General features: G+C 35.6%; 1 protein-coding gene across 3 annotated transcripts in view; it reads right to left on the reverse strand.

Moving 5' to 3' along the window:
- Positions 1-19,660, reverse strand: part of AHI1 (Abelson helper integration site 1) — a 90,749-nt gene that overhangs the window by 39,682 nt on the left and 31,407 nt on the right. For all 3 annotated transcript variants that reach the window (XM_058836448.1, XM_058836447.1, XM_058836449.1), the window contains 2 exons: positions 18,235-18,437; positions 6,135-6,249 (listed from right to left, as the gene is read on the reverse strand). In XM_058836448.1, coding sequence (XP_058692431.1) covers positions 6,135-6,249; positions 18,235-18,437 — 318 coding nt within the window. The remainder of the gene's footprint in view (positions 1-6,134; positions 6,250-18,234; positions 18,438-19,660) is intronic.

Below are 19,660 nucleotides of genomic sequence, written 5' to 3' on the forward strand. Positions count from 1 at the left end.
ATGAAGTAAAATTAGTTTCCTATCATTAGCTATTCCTACTAGCAGATTATACTACACTCAAACTACTTTCAACTAATAGTGTGGGTTCTGAACCACTTTTAGGTGTGTATATGGTTCTCCTCACCATAGTATGCTCCTGGCCCAATTTTAAGAAGATGTGGGGATAAAAAGAAAAATGACAATGGGACTTAGGCATTATGGCAAATTGCTACACCATTTCCATAGCTCTGATCTGTGCAGCCCTGGAGGCTTAATTGCTTTCATCATCACAGCAAATCTAAATGAAGCTACTGGGTGAGCTAATGAGGTAGCATACATTATAATTCAATAGGGAACAGATATACCAAGATTCTTTCAAAACAAAATTGAGTTGTTTTCTTATGTTTATATTCTTGGCAAGAAGTCTTTTACACACACTCAAGATATTTCTCTTAAAAAGTGAATAGGAAGATATTTCACTCCCATGTTAAAATTTGATGTGTTAAAATACAGTGTTAACACAAATATGCTAGGATTAAAAAAAAAGTATGTGTTCGGTGATCTATGTGCCATTCCATTTGTTGGCATGGATTGGATACCAGTAACAGATTTCACCAATGGGCACTCCCACTGACACACCCTCTGAACAAAAATGTTCACCCCCAAGGTCAAAATTACACATTTTCAACACAGTAGTGCAGGGAAGATGACAATGCTGCTACCTGTGCCACATGCCTTCTTTTAATCATCTTATGTCTTTCAATCATTTCTTTCAAGAGTCACTACAAATATTGTATTTCATCTTATACGTGGACTATATAGTACAAATACATGCACCCTTCAATCAATATATTCTGTTGCATTTTTTAGTATCTCTTTGGAATATCTTGTTCATGATTATTCTCAAATTAGAAAAAAATAAGTTGTTAGAATAATGAAATTGAATTCAATTGTTAATTTGATACATTTTCATTTACAGTTTGTCTAAGTTTTCTATCCCCTGAAAGTTTCTTAGTAAGAGACAAAAAGAATGAGGCCACACTGAACAAACTTTCTGCAGACATTCTTCCTTGAGTGGCACAAATTACATGAAAGGCATATATATACCTGCCAAAAAACATAAACAAACCCATCCAATTCCTCCAGGGCTGTTGCAGTATTGAAGGATGGATGTTACAGAGTTGGGGAGAAAGTATGAAATACTTGGGGGGGGGGGGGGGGGGGGAGAGCAATGATTTAACATACATATGAGACTGCAACTTTTGCCATGTGTTTCTGCAGCACCTCTGCACAATGTGAATTTTTCTACTTGGTGTACCTCCTTTCTCTGATTCAAAAAAAAAACCCCAAGAATAAAAATGGTATTTTAAGAACATTTAACTGATATCTTTGATGTAGAAATCTATTTCACCATCTGCTTGAGACCTAAAGAAGAAGTTTTAAATAGTAGACCAAATGTAACAGAGGACTTAAATATGAAGTCAGTTTTGTTAATCTTTAGACAGCAATAAAGAGTGCTTTGAAGCTTTCCCTTTATATAGGTGGAAAACACCTTTGACTGTCAGTTGTGTTAATGGAGAGAAAATTTCCAATTGTTCTGAACCCTGCCAAAATGTTGTGCTTTTTGTTTCTGAGATTTTCTTTAAAGATACAAGAACCATCACGTTTCTAGCACATATGTAATTAATTTTTAAGAGCAAGTTTAATTAACTGGTTTTATTGAAGTCCAACTTTCAGTGAACAGATCTGTGTAGTATTTATAGTCGAGCTTCAATCTCCCACATAATTAACAATTAGGGTCACTGTTAATTACAATGACTTGAAACCTAAAACTTATTTTAGAAAGCACGTCCTGAACATAGTGGTAGTTACTGAACAGTCACTGTTGAATAAAGCCCAAAGATGCCAGATATTTCTTTCATGGCATGCCACAGACTGGCAAAACAGTGTCTCATAGGAAGGTGATTTCATTGTCCAAAGATGCTCACAGTCTTAAGGAGGAAAGGCAAACAAAACCAGAGGCGATTTTAATGTCTGTCAGATAGAATGAGCAATTGAAAATCTGGAGCTTTTGTTATTTCCCTATTTGTTTAAAAAATAACAACTAGGAAATGGTTCATCCTGGAAGAAGTTATGAAAGAGAAGCGTATGAGAAGAGACAGGAATGTTTAAGACAAAGTCCTGGATAATGCTACAGTGCAGTACTGCAGAACAGCACTATTGGCCAGGTATGATAAAACCATCACTAAGCAGGAGTGTAGCCAGAGCTATACAGCACAGGCAAGGTAAAACCTCAATTCTCACTATCAAAGACACATCTTAATCAAACTGCATTACCAAGAAAAAAAAAATTTGATTACGAAGAGGAAAAGAAGTTCAGCAACCTTAAATATAACAAACCTTTTAGGGACAGATTCCTTTCAGTACTGAACACCCATAAGACTTCATGAATCTAAATTACAACTTCAAAACTCAAAGAGGATGACTTTCTCTAAAGACAAACATCTAGCAAACTTTTCAAATTATTGAAATAGCTAGGAGTGCAGCTACAACTATATTGAAGCAGGCACAAAAATTATCCTGATGTGGTAAAATGAGTCAGACTCTTGATGAAAAATTTCAGCTAACAGGCTATCATGACAGACAGCAAGAAAACCTAAGTTCCATGCCTTTCCCTCAAATTTCAAACAATCTTTGTGAGAGGAAGGCACACAACACACATCTTCATTAATTAATTATGCTAAATCTGAAAATCTGATGAAATGTCTCTAATGAAGTGCTTTATACACAATACATAAAAATAAGTGTATCCATGTTTTCTACCTGCTTTGTGGCACTTCTTTTGCTAATTACTGTTTGAAATAAAGTCATGTTTTTCTGTCTTGCTCTTGACAGAACTATCTCTTGAAAAGCACTGCATAGAATCAATGGGAAAGCAGTAGATGTTGTTAACCTTGAATTTGGCAAGATTTCTACACTGTCCCCCATAACATTCTCACAAAAAACAGCTCAGGTGTGCACTATGTAAAACAGACAGTGCAGCAGACTGGAAGTTGGCTGAGCTGGAGTTTAGAAGTTTGTAACTACTCACATGCAATCTAACTGAAGACTTTAGACCAGTGGTGCACTCCACAGGTTGATATTGGAGTCCACACTTGAAACTTCTCCATTAATGATATGGATGATAGGACTGAGTACGCCCTCAATGAATTCAAAGATGATAAAACTCTGGGAGGAGAGGCTGATAAAGCAGAGGGACATGCTGCCATTCAGAGATGCCTTGACAAGCCACACCTTGGGCCAACAAGAACCTCTTGAAGTACAACACGGGGAAATGCCAAGTCCTGAACTAAGGGAGAAATAATCCCACACACCAATGCAGACTGAAATACACAAAATACATTTTAAAGGTAATTAAAAATCCTTTCCTGTGAGAATAGTCAAATACTGTAATAGGTTGTCCAGCAACCTATTTTGGAATTTTGGAATCTCCATCCTTAGAGATACTCAAAACCCAAATGGACACAGTCCTGAGCTCTAAACCAATCCACTTTAAGGAGGAGGGTTAGGCTCCATGGTCAATAATATCATGATCTTGTCTTTACTCATCTCACAAAAAGAATATTCTGTCATTGAGAAAGATACTGAAGCTGTCTATCAGATGATTAAACAATTAATTACTTAATTTAGAGCAAACTGGTTGGAAACAAAGGCAGTCTTGCCTCAGCATCCATATGCTAACTGATCTTGAGGGAAGTGGGGAAACAGCAGAATAAACAGCAGAATAAATAGCAGAATAAATAGCAGAATAAGACTGGGGCTTCATTAAAGCCTACAAACCTGTGAAATTATGCACTTGAAGAAAAGCCAAAACACACGATATGTCAGGGTACAGAACCCATTTGTCAAAATGAACACACATATTTAAAAGCCATGGCAGTGAATATTACTTTTATTTGAAGTATTATATTACAAAGTCACATACAGCTAATTCTGCAAATGTATCTGGATATGAAAAGAATTACTGCTACTGCCCATATAGCACATAGATGGAAACACTGTTTTTCTACTGCTTCCTACTTCAGGCAAGACCGAGACAATTAAACTGTCTTTTAAAAAGAAAGGGCTGCATATATTCAGGCTACTACACTGCTCATACTACAAGATATCAGCTCCCACCTTACCAAACTACTAGAGCATTCACATACACCAGTTATGTGTTTAAATATATTAACAGAGGTTTACGCTAAATGGAATTCTGTATTTTGCCCCAAGAAGCACTGAATCCACAGCAAAAGGTGACAGAACTGAACTGTCAACATAACCTTCAGGAATATGCAACCACCTGCTGGATCCCTAGTATGGACAATTATAACAATTCAACATCCCAATTAACTTAAGTACAAAATGAAAATATATTTTGTACATAAAACCAACACAGAAAATAAAGGTTCTGTCCTTCCAGAACAATCAATAAATCAAGAGATGTGCTTAAGTACAGACTTTCTGTTATTCAAAAGCAAAATATAACTGGCAGTTAGGCACTATGAACACGAGCACTTATCTTCACAGTTTATAACCAATGGGGAATGATGAAACAGATGAGTAAATGCTTTTCATGTTCCACTGAAAACAAATCTACCACAGTAGAACAACTTGAAGGCCCAAAAAATGACAGAGAAGTAATTCACAATTTTAAAAGACTTTCTTACAGTAAAATTGATTTCAATTGTAGCCCACTAGCATTTTTATGGTTGTCTTCCCTTAAATATCTTCCTGTTCTCATGGCTTCTTCTTTACTGTATTTCCTTTTATACTATGCTTCCCTTGTATAAATACTATCCTGTACCCGTGAATCATCTTGGAAGTACCGGCCAGTTTTGGAAACAAAAACACAGAGTGTTCATCAACAGCTGTAACATACACCTATGTTTGCTCATGCTATTTAGGAAGTCTCCATCAACACTTCTATCTGTGCTTCCACATAAAGTAAAATTCAAGAAAATAAAATTGCTTGGTTTGAGCAATACTAGCAATAGCCATGTAGAACAACTTAAAAGTATTTGTTAATGCTCTTTAAAGGGTTAGTCCACTTATTTTAAGTAGTCACACTATGTAAGCATATGCATTCTGCCTCTGTAAGCTTTACACACTGCGAAATAACATGCATCTGTTGAGCAACAGAGGAATATTATTATGGCTCCAAGCTCTTTTCTTTAGGTAGAAAATAAAAATACTTAAGTTAATTGGTGTATGGCCATTTGCATTGTGAATTAGTGACTAAGAGTGATTCTGAGACCAGTGGTCAATGTTTTAGACCATGCTAAGGACTATTTCCCCAGCTGCTCAGAAAAAGTAATCATAACTTCATTTGCGAAAAAAATTGTCTGCCTTTAGGAGATAATTCTATATAATTATAGAGATTATTCCTATCTTTACTATCTACATTTTAAATCTCTATTACCTGTTTTTATATCATTATATATTCCACCCTCCCTCTGGAATTCTTTTTACTCTTCTCAAGGATACAAAATAAAAACACTTTGAAATTAAGGTGCCAATATTCTGTCTTATTTTACAGGTGCCCAGAAAAAAAGAAAATGGCATGAAATTATACATTTTATTATTAAATACTGTGATTAGTAATGAAACTGGTATTATTAGCAAAGTAAGCAGCACAAATGTACATGATTGCATTGCTTAACTTTTTCTCAAAATCTTTCAATAAAAAATATCTTTAGGAAAAAAATCTAAAAATAGATTAAAAACAACTTCAAACAAACTATCAAGCACTATGGTTCTATAGTAGTATATATGCTTTTAAATTTATTCTTTTTGAGTGACCATGTTTAAGATACTTTAGTAAGCATTAAAATATTATCCAAATATTAAGTTAAGAAAAGCTGGCAATGTCATCCTCTTACAGCACTAATAAATAGGTGTACAGCTTAAAGAAAAAAGAAAGTATTACAAAGAAACATGCATCAGCATTGGACTGTATCACACCGCACTTAATAAACAATATCACTTATAACAAAAATGCGTTAGTGTCTGAAAGAGCTGCATAGTGAAATTTTAAAAGGCAGAAAACAAAATAATCCTCATAGAAGATATCACCCTCTCCCTACAAAGAGTGAAGAAGTAAAGAAACTTACCACTTTCAGCAGTGAAAGAATACAGAGGATTCAGTGGAACACTCAGAGAGCCCGGCAGTCTTAGCTTGGAGTGTGGTGACAGAGATGATGCAGGAAGCAAGAGATTTGAGTTTGCCTGTAATAGGAAGACAAATCAGAAAGTAAAGTGTAATTTCCTGGGTCACTTACTGATGCAATAGTTAGTACAGAAATATTTGCTTACTGTAAATAACTATTAAATTCCAGGAAAAAAATAAAACTCAAGTTGATGATGACTAACAACTTCAATATTTATTTTTTCTTAATATTTGGAGATACAGACTTGGAAAAATTACTGGCACAGCTATAGACTGAATTGTATGTTCATATATGGACACTAACTCTCAAGCAGTGCAAACAATGAAACAGAATTGTTTGAACCATTCTGTTTATACATCTTCATGTATAAAAATAAGAGGACATGTACATATGCTCATAAACTTATAAATGTAAAAGAATTTCTCATTTTTGAGTACTCAAACTACACTACATCCATGAGAGATATTCACCATTATTGAAAAAAAAAATCTTAAACCAATTCTAGTACAGAACTGATTTCTGCAAAGCAATAAACACCAAAATCCCAGACACTTCCTATATGTAATTGATACATAATATAATTCCAGTCCTAATTTCCACAGCAACAAAGATAAAGTAGATAAAATCAGTTTTCCTATGGACTTTCTTGAGATACATGCAACTATAACAAAGCAAAAGCCCTTCCCAAATTCTACTCTTGTCATATTATCCAGTACAGTCTATGAAAAAAAATTTAATGATCTTAAGTTTTTGGTTGATCCAGTTGAGAATTTTACTGTTTGTTAAATATATTTTCACTGCCTTAACACACCAAAGCCAAAGCAGAAAAAAAATAGGACTTAAATAAAATATGTGTAGCTTTCTTCAAGCAAGATATTCATATGATAAAATTCTTGACAGCTATTTACATAAGACAACATAATCCTTGGCCCTTTCAAAAGTCAAGCCTATTTCATCTTATAGAATAAAAGCATATGGTCACTTAATCCAACTAAAAGCTCCCAATTAGTGGAGCACTACCTTCGGCCTCAGTAAACTCAGATCAGAACCTTAAACTTCAGTTGTGGGCCAGTGATATTTTGTAAATTTTCCAAATACTGGCTTGCAAATTCTATTTGAAGAAAAGAGATAATCACTGATTCACTTTGGTTTAACTACGTAAAAAATTATATATTTTACATAATTATTATTTATGTAATTAAATAGATATTATTCAATTCAATAATGAATATTTGGGCATTGGCAGGTCTACTGGACTGCAGGTAATATAGAAGTAAAAATGCATGTTGAATACTTGACTGGGCCAGAGGGTATCTGCCACCATCTGCTCTTCACCACTACACCTGACCTTCATCTTAATGTTTGTTTTTTGTGCAGGAATATGGATTTAATTCTAATGAGGAAAGTTTATAGTAAAAACTATCTTTGACTAACATGGAATCTTGCAGAAAAAAGTGCACAATTGTAATGACTATACTGTAAAGCTGACAGAAAAAAAAGACAGAAAATCAGATTAGTCATTGAACATGATTTTTAAAAAGCATTAAATCTGCTAGATTTTACTACAGTGTACAAATTTAAATGAATGATAGTAAACACTAGCTGGGAAATGTTATCAGAATGGAGGCCTGTTTTTCTGAACAAGTGCAACAACAAAATCCATCTGCTTTTCCTACATTTACATATACATTCAAGTAAGCTTCATTAATATGAATATATCTCTGATATAAAAAAATGGTGGAAAGCCATGAGCTTACATAATTACTCAAACATAGAAAAAATAATCTGTTCTGCAAATGTTTTGAGCTTAGCTTCCCAGCTTCTACTGTAAACTCTAGGGAGAGCCTTTCTCCCCAGATAAATGAGATCTCCCCTTTGCATGAATTTCTTGCTAAGTACACACTACACCATAAGACAAATGGAAGTCTCTTTCAAATCTGCTATCAAAAATTAGGTTTCAGATAATACCAGGAAATGAAGACAAGTTGAATATACTGGCCTTTGGAAATCAAACTAAAAACAGGATAGCGAAAACTATTGAAAACTAATACTTAATAGATGCCTCCCAAGTTCATCCTGGTAGGAAGAATTATGTAGCTAAGCTTGTCTTGATTCTAGTCTTTGAACAAATTATGTAAGAGATATGGAACTCTATGTAAATTATTCCTGTACAACAATTCATTTCTCTTTATTTTCCTGCTGTATTATGCAAACACTCTTACTATACATGCCAAATAGCACGCTTTGAAATCAAATGCAAGAAGACACACACATGAGAAGACTGAATGTACAGTCCTGAGGATTTAAGAAAATCACTCATTCTAAAATGCAGCGTAAGTTCTCTTAGAATACTTCCTTCCTGTCCAAGGCCTTAAAAAGAAGATAAAAACTTTTAATAAAAGAGATATTAAAAATTAAGTTTTAAGTCTAAGCAGTCTTACAGGAAGTGACTCATTCCTCCCATTGATGGCAGTGAAGCTGAATTCAGGTGAGCTATAAAAGACTGCCCATCCAAAGTAGAGACAAAACTAGAGCCTTAATGACCTTTGTGTCACTGGTTCTTAAGCATTATTTAAATCTCTAAGAGGCCCAAGGAAGAAACAACAGCACAACATTGTAACAGAAATGGGAAGCACTCAGCTAATAAATGAGGAATAGTGTTTCAAGCACAACTGCTTCCAGGTGAAGATCACTGTTCTATGAAAAACAATCAATTCTCCTACAACAGGCAGACATAAGACTACCCACAGAACAAAATGAAGCAATCCTTTTTTAAATTTTTTAAATTTTTTTTTTAAGCTGTAGGAAATCATTGCTAAATACATTTACAACAACGATCAAAGTTGGCTAAGATAGCCAACCATGAATTTACTTATTTTTCACAACAGGCTCTGCTTTCTTCATGCATAAACTACAGCTTTATCAAAGACACAGTTTACTACTATTGCGAATTGAACAAAACTAAGAATTAAAACTTTATTGTTTCTGTCACAATAAAGATACCTATGTAATTTTTGCCAGGCTTAAACAAATGATTAAACAAGATGATTTGCGTTTTCTTTTTTTGTGTTAGAGCAACTCTATGCAAATTATGCAAATACACATTTTCAGTGAAACTAGTTTTCACATTAAAAATGAATTGCACGAGACAAAACATAGAATGCCTTAAGACTTGATGAGGTGGCAAAAGCAATTTATTTTTTTCCTAAGAACACAATTCTATGACCTTTGCAATCAATACAGCCAATATTTCCATATATACTTGCAAACTAAATCACGTTGGTCAGCTCTATATTACTTCTGAATCTTTTAGTTTTACGTTTCTCTTCTGAAAGCTTATGTCTCTAGGACTCTACTTTTAAAGACAGTTTAAAAGTATTATTAAGACATTATTCTTTAGAATTTAAAAGCTGAATCTGAAATAAAAACCCCCACAACACAATCTGATATTTTTTTCAATGTAAGAAGAAAATACTGCTTAAAGTAGGAATACAGCACTACAGCTTTTAAATTTGAAATGTGAGTTTGAATCAAATTTACATCTACATAAAAGTACAATAATTTCTTTGACAGTACCACTAGAAGGACTCAAAAGAAAGCTGGGATTCTATTGTGGTAAGGTCCTGCAATCTTAGATTTAGCTCTATACTAAAGAGAAAAGCCAAGCACAGTTAAAATGAGGTATTATCCACACACACAGGCAAAACTGAAACAGATTTACTTTGCTTGTCTGAAGCAAGTATGTTCCTCTAACATTTCCTACAGTGCTCTTACTTGTCTACCTGGCAATATGGTTTCCTTGTAACTTGAGTGCTTAACTGTTCTTTCCTATAGAGGCCCAGAAGTGACCAGGATATACAAATGAAAATTGACACTAACAGGGGCTTGATCCTACAGTTCAGTCACTGTCTACAGATGCTGCCTCATTACAAAGTAATTATGTATATTCAGTTTCTTAGTTCTGCCAGAGCCCTGGAATTTCAATTATACATTACTTCAAATTATTTCTTCCTTTTTTTTTTTTTGGTCTTTAAAAATGTTGAGGAGAAACACTTGCAATAGTAAGCTTATTTCATTTAGCTACAAGGAACACTAAGTTTTTTGCACAAGACACAAAACGTTAAATAAACGCTCAGTTTTACACAGGACTTAGTCATTACACACAAAGAGAACAAACTTTCCTGGATTGGATAAAACTGGCATTTCAGCTTAGGAACATGCCTAGATATACACATCCTAGCAGAAATGGGCAATGTCACTACAAATAACAGTAAAAAGTAGATCTGTCTTATTTAGTATGAGCCAAGTAGATTACTATATATAAATTGTGACCTCATGTTACAATTAGCGCTATCAAAAAACATATGACCAGGGGGAAAAAAATCCATTACTTCAGTAGTTAATTTTAAAATGTCTTCTTTTTTTTGTGCAAGTGAAAGATGGATGTAACCCCAATAAAAAATACACCCAAAGATACTTTGCCTTCTATTTCTCTATTACAAAAAATAAGACACCAGAAAATCTTTTAACTCACATTTTGTCAAATACATATAGAAACCTATTCCTTTGTACCTGCTGGTAAAGGACATTAAAAAGAGTACAGAGCTTCAGGTAATCATGTAATCACTCAGATGTTTTCAACCCCACCCCACCTACCGCATACTGCCCCCAATCCCCCTTATATTTGGTTATACTTTATGCTTAATGTTGTGTATCATTCTTTAACTCTCATCTATAGTCTCTTGGTATCTAAGCCATGATCCATTTCCTTTCTGCACCCAACACAGAATCATTGAGTTGGCAAGGACCTCCCAGATTATCAAGTCCTGCCTTTGAACAAACACCAACTTTTCAGTTAAACTACAGCACTAAGTACCAAATCCAGACATTTCTTGAACATTTCAAGGAATGGTGACTCCACCACCTCCCCTGGACAGGCAGTTCTAATGCTTAACCACCCTTTCAGTGGAAGAAATTCTTTCTGATGTCCAACCTGAACCTCCTCTGATCCATCTTAGGCCATTTCCTCTTGTCCTGTCACTTCTTGCCAGGGAGAGAAGGCCAACGCCCACCTTTCCACAACCTCCTTTCAGGCAGGAAGAATGTTCATGTTGTAAGAAACTCTATCACAGCCCCAATAACTATTAACAAAGCTGTCAACAATGTAATTAATTGACTCAGTGCCCATTTACGCTCTTATTAAAAGTTTCTAATAAAAGCTGCTTTCTCAACATCTTGGTTGTTGAGACCCAAGCCAGCTGGCAGAAAGAGAAGTAATTTGCTGGGTTTTAACATGAATGAATCCAGCTTTCTCTGCTTTAAAATACTATTTGAATAAACACAGCAGTACTCAGAAAGCCCTGTTTAACTTTATTCAGCAGGGACAAAATAAACATTGAGTTATTAAACTTTATAACTTTACCAACATTTATGACAAGACAGGTAATATGGTAAGACCGGAAACAAAATTAAAGAATCAATCAGTAAAAACCATACACAGTAAAAATGCTTTACCAGTGAGTAACTTCTCCTTAACTGTACAAACTTTCACGGCAAGAAAGCTAATATGGTAAAACCAAAAACAAAATTCAAGAACCAACCCAACCAGTAAAATCCTCACGCAGTGAAAATTCTTAACACCATCTTACTTTGCCCTCTGATACAATTATTATAGTGTATTATTGTGCTTAAAATAAATGCAATGCATTTTCTGGCTGGCATACCATTTATATAAATCATAAACCACTGGGAGACATACAGTGCTGAAAGAGGTCATGTTTTGACCCTAAGCCAGGCAAAACCAGGACACACATCAATTTTAACTGTGTTGTGTCAAAATTCACCTGGTGGTTGCTAAAAATGAGGAATGTATTAAAAAAAAATCTTATTAGGCAAAAAATTTCCTAAAATAGAAAAATATAACAGATTTTAAGAACCTGACCTGCTTTGTAAGATTTTCAGAGGGCAGGAGAGAGGGAATCAAGCAACAACAACAACAAATCACAGAGAAAAATCAGCTATTTCTCACCTTTTACTAACACAGGGAACTTTATTAAACCTAGAAAATTTAATGAATTGACAAGAAAAATCCATAACAATTTTTAAAACCTTACTTTATAATAAAATATTTCTGAAAGACATACAAAATAAAATTCGGGCAAAACTTTTATATGCTATTAATTATTTTACGTATATAAAGCTTCCCATACTGATTCAGCCACTTCATATCAACAATCAGTTTATGAAATCACAATGATTCAACAGTATCCTCTTGGCAAAGAGAAAAGAGCTTTATAAAAATTATTGTTACATAGTAAATGAAATATACAGGTTTACAGAGTATCAGATGCATCATGGCATATAAAATACATGCTTAGAAGTCTGCAGCTGGGAGTAGATTTGTGCAAAGTAATAATTGCAATAAAATTTCTTAGAGCATTTCCTAGCATTCTAAAGAGGAATACAGGAACAGGAGAAAGCCTAAGTCACTATTAAAAAATCCACCTATTTAATTTAAAAGCTCTCATCCAGTGAGATGCATTGTCCAGGTCATACAGAAAATGACTGCCTGTGTTACAGGATCATTACAGGAGCTCTACCAATATGATAAAAAAGTAAAAAAGAGGTTTTAAAAATACTTCCCATTTCTTATACATGATAAGATTACAGAATACCAGGACCTTCCCATGTAGTTTGTAGATAAAAATTTGTATTGCAGGCATGATCAAGTGAAACAATTGTTTCAGCCTGCAGAAGCACTGCAGCATTATCTTGTACTAGGCCAAGAACGTTCACAGAATAGGCAATGTTTTTGAAGAGTCCTCAGTACTTCATGTATTATGATGTCTGGTTTTCCATCTCCAGGTAGAAGTTGTAGTAAGTAACTTTAGAACTTTGACCTTCCAGATCTGCACTAAACCCCAGAGGTCAAGCATGGTATTTCAGAATTTACCAAAACTAAGAAGAACCAAGGAAAGATTCTTCTGAGACTGAAAATGGTAGCATAAAAACAAACACTTGGGCATCCAGGTCTGCCTCTAGGTCTTTGTTGCAGACAAAAGCACAAGTTTGTCTTCTTCCACTTGATAGCTCAGTATCATGTTTATGTGTTCCCCAAAAGGTTTGCACATTTTTTTCTTAAAAGTGGTGGCTTTAAATTCCATTCTGTTTTAACATCAAAAGATGTATTTTGCATGTCCACTAAATTCTAAAAGGAATCTGAAAGGACTAAACAGTATAGTATTTGATGTACACTACACCAAAGTATCATTTATGAATGTATTTTATAGACATACAGCTCAATGATAGAAGTTAAGTACATCTCATGCAATCCAAGATATAGGCTTCTGGATTCTCCTCACAGTACATACTTCTTTATGGATTATGCCACAATAATAAATACACTCAAAGACCAAAAACCAAACAGGTGTAAATATTCCTGTACACAGGAAAGAGTATTTTACATTCTACTTGTCTAACATCATATTTGATACGCTTAGAGTATCAGAATTTTGGTAACCACTTTGATAATCTTTTAACAACACTTTTCAGAAATACATCATGAAGTAATGGCTGGAAAAGCTAATCATACTTTAACTTAGAAGCATTCATATGTTGAGTGATAAAGCAGCCAACATGTAATTGATTCTAAGACTAGTACTACACAGTATATATAGATGTTATTCCTAAGTGCTACAAAGGGGTCAAACATCTAAAGGCCCATTTTCAGAGCTAGAATACTATATCTTCAAAGAAAGCCCCTCTCTCCATACCTACAAAATATATATCATTCCCTTGTTATGGATAGTTATGAACAGGTTTTTTCACTGCTAAATGGAAATGAAATTTAAAAGCCAGAAATAGTAACATTGAATGAAAAACATTTATTAGCACTTCCAAGAGCCAGAGATGAGTTAAATGCTTTCCTATCAAAAACTTCCATGAATCATACATTAGTACTAGTTCCTTGAGGTAGAGATAAATAAAAACTGCTGCCAAGAGTCACTAGTCTGTAATTTCTCTGTGTGGTGCAGAAGCTAATTCTGCATTCTGTTTTCATACACAAATTAATTTTTATCTTTTGTATCAAAAGGTCTTAGCTTTTGTGAATTGCTAAAGCTTTAGCACAATAGTCAACTCTTGGTCCTAATTTCTGGGCTAATAAGAATGGCAATACTGCAGAAGAGAAAAAAAGAAACTTCATCTATCTATCATTCATTAAAGTTCATGTTTAGGTAAAAAGAAGAAAAACAGAAAAATAAAAAAAATATTGGTTCTAATGGGACCTGGAAAGGGGGCACAGGTTATAAGACAAAGAATTTATACAGTATCAGAGTATTCTCTCTATCTAGCTTAACCCAAACTTTGATGTATTGACATCACATTTTTCAGTCCTGTCTCTAAATCACAGAACTCCAAACTCTACACTTTAAAATTAGTTTTAAATCCAGCAGCTATGCTGTTGACACACATTAAAAGCAGAGACCCCCATGTTGGCAGATTGCTGTTTGTATGCTCCAGCACCTTTCTCTCATAAAACATGACTCCAGGTGTGACCTTAGGCCGGGTCTACAAGGTATGCTGCCACCACGCTTGTCCCAACATGGTATTGCCTACATGTCTGTGACAAGGGCATGCAAACATGACCCAAAGACCAGGACTACTCTGCCCTGGGGCAGACTCACCTCGAGTGCTGTGTGCAGTTTCAGGTGCCACAATGTAAGACAGATGTTAAACTATTAGAGAGTGTCTAAATGACAGAAACAAAGATGGTGAAGGGCCTGGAAGGGAAGCTGTACAAGGAATGGCTGAGGTCACTTGGTCTGTTCAGCCTGAGGGGAGACCTCATTGCAGTTACAGCTTCCTCATGAGGGGAAGAGGGGCAGGCACTGATCTCTTCTCTGTAGTGACCAGTGACAGGGCCCAAAGGAATGGCCCGAAGTTGTGTCAGGGGAGGTTTAGGTTGAATATCAAGGAAAGTTTTTTCACCCAGACGGTGTTTGGGAACTGGAACAGGCTCCCCAGGGCAGTGGTCACAGCACCAAGCCTGAACCAAGAGTTCAAAAAGTGTTTGGACAGTGCTCTTGAGCACATGGTGTGACTCTTGGGGATGGTGCTGTGCAGGGCCAGGAGCTGGCCTTGATCTCTAGGGGTTCCTTCCAATTCAACATATTCTATGACTCTGTGAAGTACATACAAGCTAACATCTGTGTTCCCATCTGGATTTTTAATGTTCCAACTTGACCACAGGGCAGCAAACTACCCTATGTGTGGTTTCCTAAAGCCATCTTACTCTATTTTCACTTGTCTGTTCCAAGAAATATTAGCAAATTCTCACACATGTGGCTGAGTGGCAACTTTTAAGAGTTCTACTTTGACAAACACTTTAGCAAACCATTCATGTGAGTGTGCATTCTAATAAGCCTTCCAGCAAAGCCTGCACTTACATACATACATAATTTTTCATATGAGAAAGAGAATTGCACACACATTAAAAACTAATTCCCAGTTACAAATTAGTAGAAATTTTGAGTTTTAATGTTGTACATTTTACTCTGGGGCTGTCCAAAACATCGTAAATCAGGCAGGCAATACTGCAGCCATATGCAAAAAATGATCCTATGCCTGCTTGTTAAGTATCTACCACTGTCCCCCGGTCTCATGTTGGATCACTAAAAAGATTAGCATCAAGACTCCTTTTGAAGAAATCTCCTCTCCAATATCTCAGTGGTTCATAAAGCCCTGCAAGGAAGCACTCTTGGTGTTTACAATCACTACTGCTATGTGACAGATATCAAACTGGATGTGGATTCTTTCAACCACCATTCTGTACTGTTTGGAAACTCACACAGTGAGAAGACTCAGATGAACTTTTTGACATCTCCCACATGGGTAAAGGGCTTAGAGGATGCTGTCAAAAAGACTCATCATTACTCTGCTCACAGTGGACTTCCTCATCCCAAACTAGTCCTTGGAATTCTAGGGTTACAAAACTCCAGTGGCTGAAAGTTATTCTCTCAAACACAGTTGTAGGCTTATCTATTTCATCTACTCACACAGTAATACGGAACTTCTACATGCTTCTGCTAAACCAGATTTGTCTTCCACAGTCCAGAAGCACTGGTTAATCTGGGAGTAAACAGTTGCAGTGATGAAGACTCAAATTCTCTAACCCTGTCTTTTTCTTCGTATGACCAGACATCCAGAACAGTAAAAATTTATCTTGGAGTACCTTTCTGGAGTACTTGTCCCAGACACAAGGCTACATGCTCCATTCTGTCCATGTTGTGCCATTCTCTGATAAACAACTTGAGGATACCAGCGCTCCCTTTGTAGGTGAGCAAGAACAAAATGAGCAGAAAGCAGAAACAAGGTTTGCTTCCTTGTGTCAGGCCACACATAATTGAAAGGTAGAAGGAGCATGTTACTGTTATCCATGAGAGCTACCATGTGGTGTTTCATGAAGGGGTTCACTCGGAGTTCACAGTTCAGAAATCTGTGGTCTGTGTGAAGGTCTGTGGGATAGCTTTCTTCCAGACAGTTTCAAAGTTCAGACCTAATGGGGATGCCAAAGCTAAGGAACCAGACTAAATCTAATCCAAAGTAAAACCCCTAAAGCATGATGACAGTAGTTACAGCAACCTCAGCAACAACTGCTTTCATCTACTCATCTGTTTCTTTTGTGATTCACTACTCATTAATGCAAACAAAACCTAAAACCTTAATTTAATACCTTAAAAAAAAAAAATCTACATGTAATAAAGTACTTCAAAATGAAAAACAGTAAATGCAAACCCAAATGTGGTTCATGTCATTGTGAAAAGTAATTATAACTTCTCAGTACTATTCAGGAACATTCTGCATCCTTGTTGCATGCAAAATTGTCTCAAGTTGGGGAATTTAACTTAATTAAATTTATTGCCAATTACAAAAGCTATAATTAGTGATTTGGGTAGTGAGAAACGAGACAAATAATAAAACATCCAACCAAAGAAAACACTTTTTATCCCTCTTTTTCAGTCTCCACTTCAGGCACCTCTTTTTACTCCTTTCTAATCCCCAGTCTCCTTGATTTTGACATTATATTACACTCAATCCCTTTGGAAAGGCAGTGGAAGAGTGGGGCAGTAGAGTGAGGTTAGCACATAGTGGCCTGCTCTTTTTGACTCTTCTATTTTATTGCTCTTTTCAACTGCTTTAGTATGGATCCTCCACCAAACATCCCTTTGGGTATTGTACCAGCATGGTACTGTCCAGTTTGGATTCTTCCATTGTTTGCAACCCATTCAGAGGTGTGCCATTATCTGTGCTTTCTTTCACGTGTTCTCATGTATTTCTTGTCTTTCCCTTCAAACCTACTTGGTTATTTCCCCTGTACTTCCATTTCTGCATTGTTTTGTGTCTTGCATCACCTTTGTGCCTTCTTCTGTGTCTTCTTTCACATCTCCTCATTTCACATGACTCCTCACACCCCTCCTCCTGTATCTTCCTTTGTGCCCCCTGACACATTTTCCTTTGCATTTCTGTTCTGCTGTGGTGTTTCCTGTCTCATGTAGGTTCCAATCTTTCTTAAGTCTGTTTTCTCAAAGGTGCCATATTCTGTCTGGTTCCAGTTTAGATTTTGCAGTGGATCCATACTGTCCTTCACTGAGCTGGCTTGAAGCAGCTGTGCCCAGCACAGGGCATGCTCTCCTCTCAACCCTGCAGCTCACTAAAACCCCTACCATTTATGCCACATACAATTTTTAAGGTGGATAGGAATCTTGATCATCTATGGATCCCTGATTTCACATAAATGGACAAACAGCAATGGGCACTAGCACAAAAAAATCCCTTGTCATTAGTACTTGAAAAACAAAATTAAGTTTTTTATGATTGCTCTTTTCTTAAGAGCTACTTACCCCTATATTAGTATAAGTGAGAGATGTATTAATTTCTATTAATTAATAGAAATTAATGACAACATATACGGGTTTTTTTAAGTATACCAGTTCCAGAATATGGGAAGACTATACACTACTGAAATTAATTAAATTTTACTTACCATAACAGAATCAAGCTTTTGTTTCACTTTCTGCATTCTCCTTGATGCTCTTGCAACACTGACAAACTGATCTGCTGGAGATATCACTGAATTTTTTTGTACAGGAATTTCAGGAAAGCTGCTAAAGAAGTGTGGCCCTCTTGGTGCAGTTGTGGTAAGTGATGAACTGAGATCTCTTACAAGTTCAGCTTCTTGTTGTGCAACTGTAGGAATAACCAATGTTAATGTCTCAGGTGAAACCTTACATTGCCAAGGGGAAAAAAATTGAAGTATCACAGTCATTTTGTCAGCCATGTCTTCAGTGAAACACCATCAGAAACTATACCAATAGTGCTATAGGGAAAACCTGAAAGTGACAAGAAATTTTCCCCTTACTACCCCATTTTCCCCCTAACTCTTCTGATCACAATATCTCACTTCAGTTACTTGTGTTCAGTAATCTCTCAAACAGAACTGGTATTTTTGTATTGCTTATAAACAATAGTGTTCCTCATGCAGAAATATTTGCATTGGGTAGGGGGAAGAGTAGAAGAAAAAGGAATTTTTCAAAGGCAATAAAGTTATAAAGCCTGCACTGAGTTCAAGTCAGTGACATTTCACATTTTTTCCAGCCTAGTTCAAGTGAGTTTATGATGCCTGAGAGCTTTATTATATTATACATGCATAGCATACATATATTATACAGGCACAGGACACACTGCCTGACAAGTTGACTTTTGCAATTCTTTGTCTCAAGATAACAAAGGTTAAAAGAATTCTTCATGGAAGTTCTGCCCAGGATATTAATAAAACTGTTGGTGTATCTAAAACACATGCTGTCAGAGCCTTAAAAATTGTGTCAGTGACTAAAATTAGTATTACTATATGTTTAACTATTTCAACACTTATGGTAGTATGACTGTTTTCTGAAACCAAAAAAGGTGCTTTTAACCAAAAAGGAACATAAAGATAGTAACCAATGATACAAAAAAAGACCACAACCTATGCAAAATCTTACTGCCAGCAGTTAAGCAGTCAGAAGACACAAATAACTACCACTGTACTGTGTGATCTCTAAATGCCTATGCACACACATATATATTTCAAACTAATGTGTTAAGTTTTTTAAGACTCACTGACCTCTCAACAATCAAAAAATTCAGGAGAAACCCTTCATCCCCCAAATATTTCGTTGTTTTTTAAAATACTGATATCCTACTTAATTGAAGTACAGCACTACATATTGACTGCGAAGTCATTCCACTTAGTGCTCCTGCAAAAGTCAACCAATTCAACAACTAACCTACACTGAGATTTTATAGGAGTAATCCTATTAGTACATGTTACTTAAAAAGCCAGTGTATAAAGACAGGATTAGCTTTCCAGATCTATGTCACCTGTGAATGTAATTCATATCAAAAATTACTGCATAATTCACATTAACACA

The sequence above is a fragment of the Poecile atricapillus genome, chromosome 3 (genome assembly GCF_030490865.1).
Source record: "Poecile atricapillus isolate bPoeAtr1 chromosome 3, bPoeAtr1.hap1, whole genome shotgun sequence".
NCBI classification, from domain to species: Eukaryota; Metazoa; Chordata; class Aves; order Passeriformes; family Paridae; genus Poecile; species Poecile atricapillus.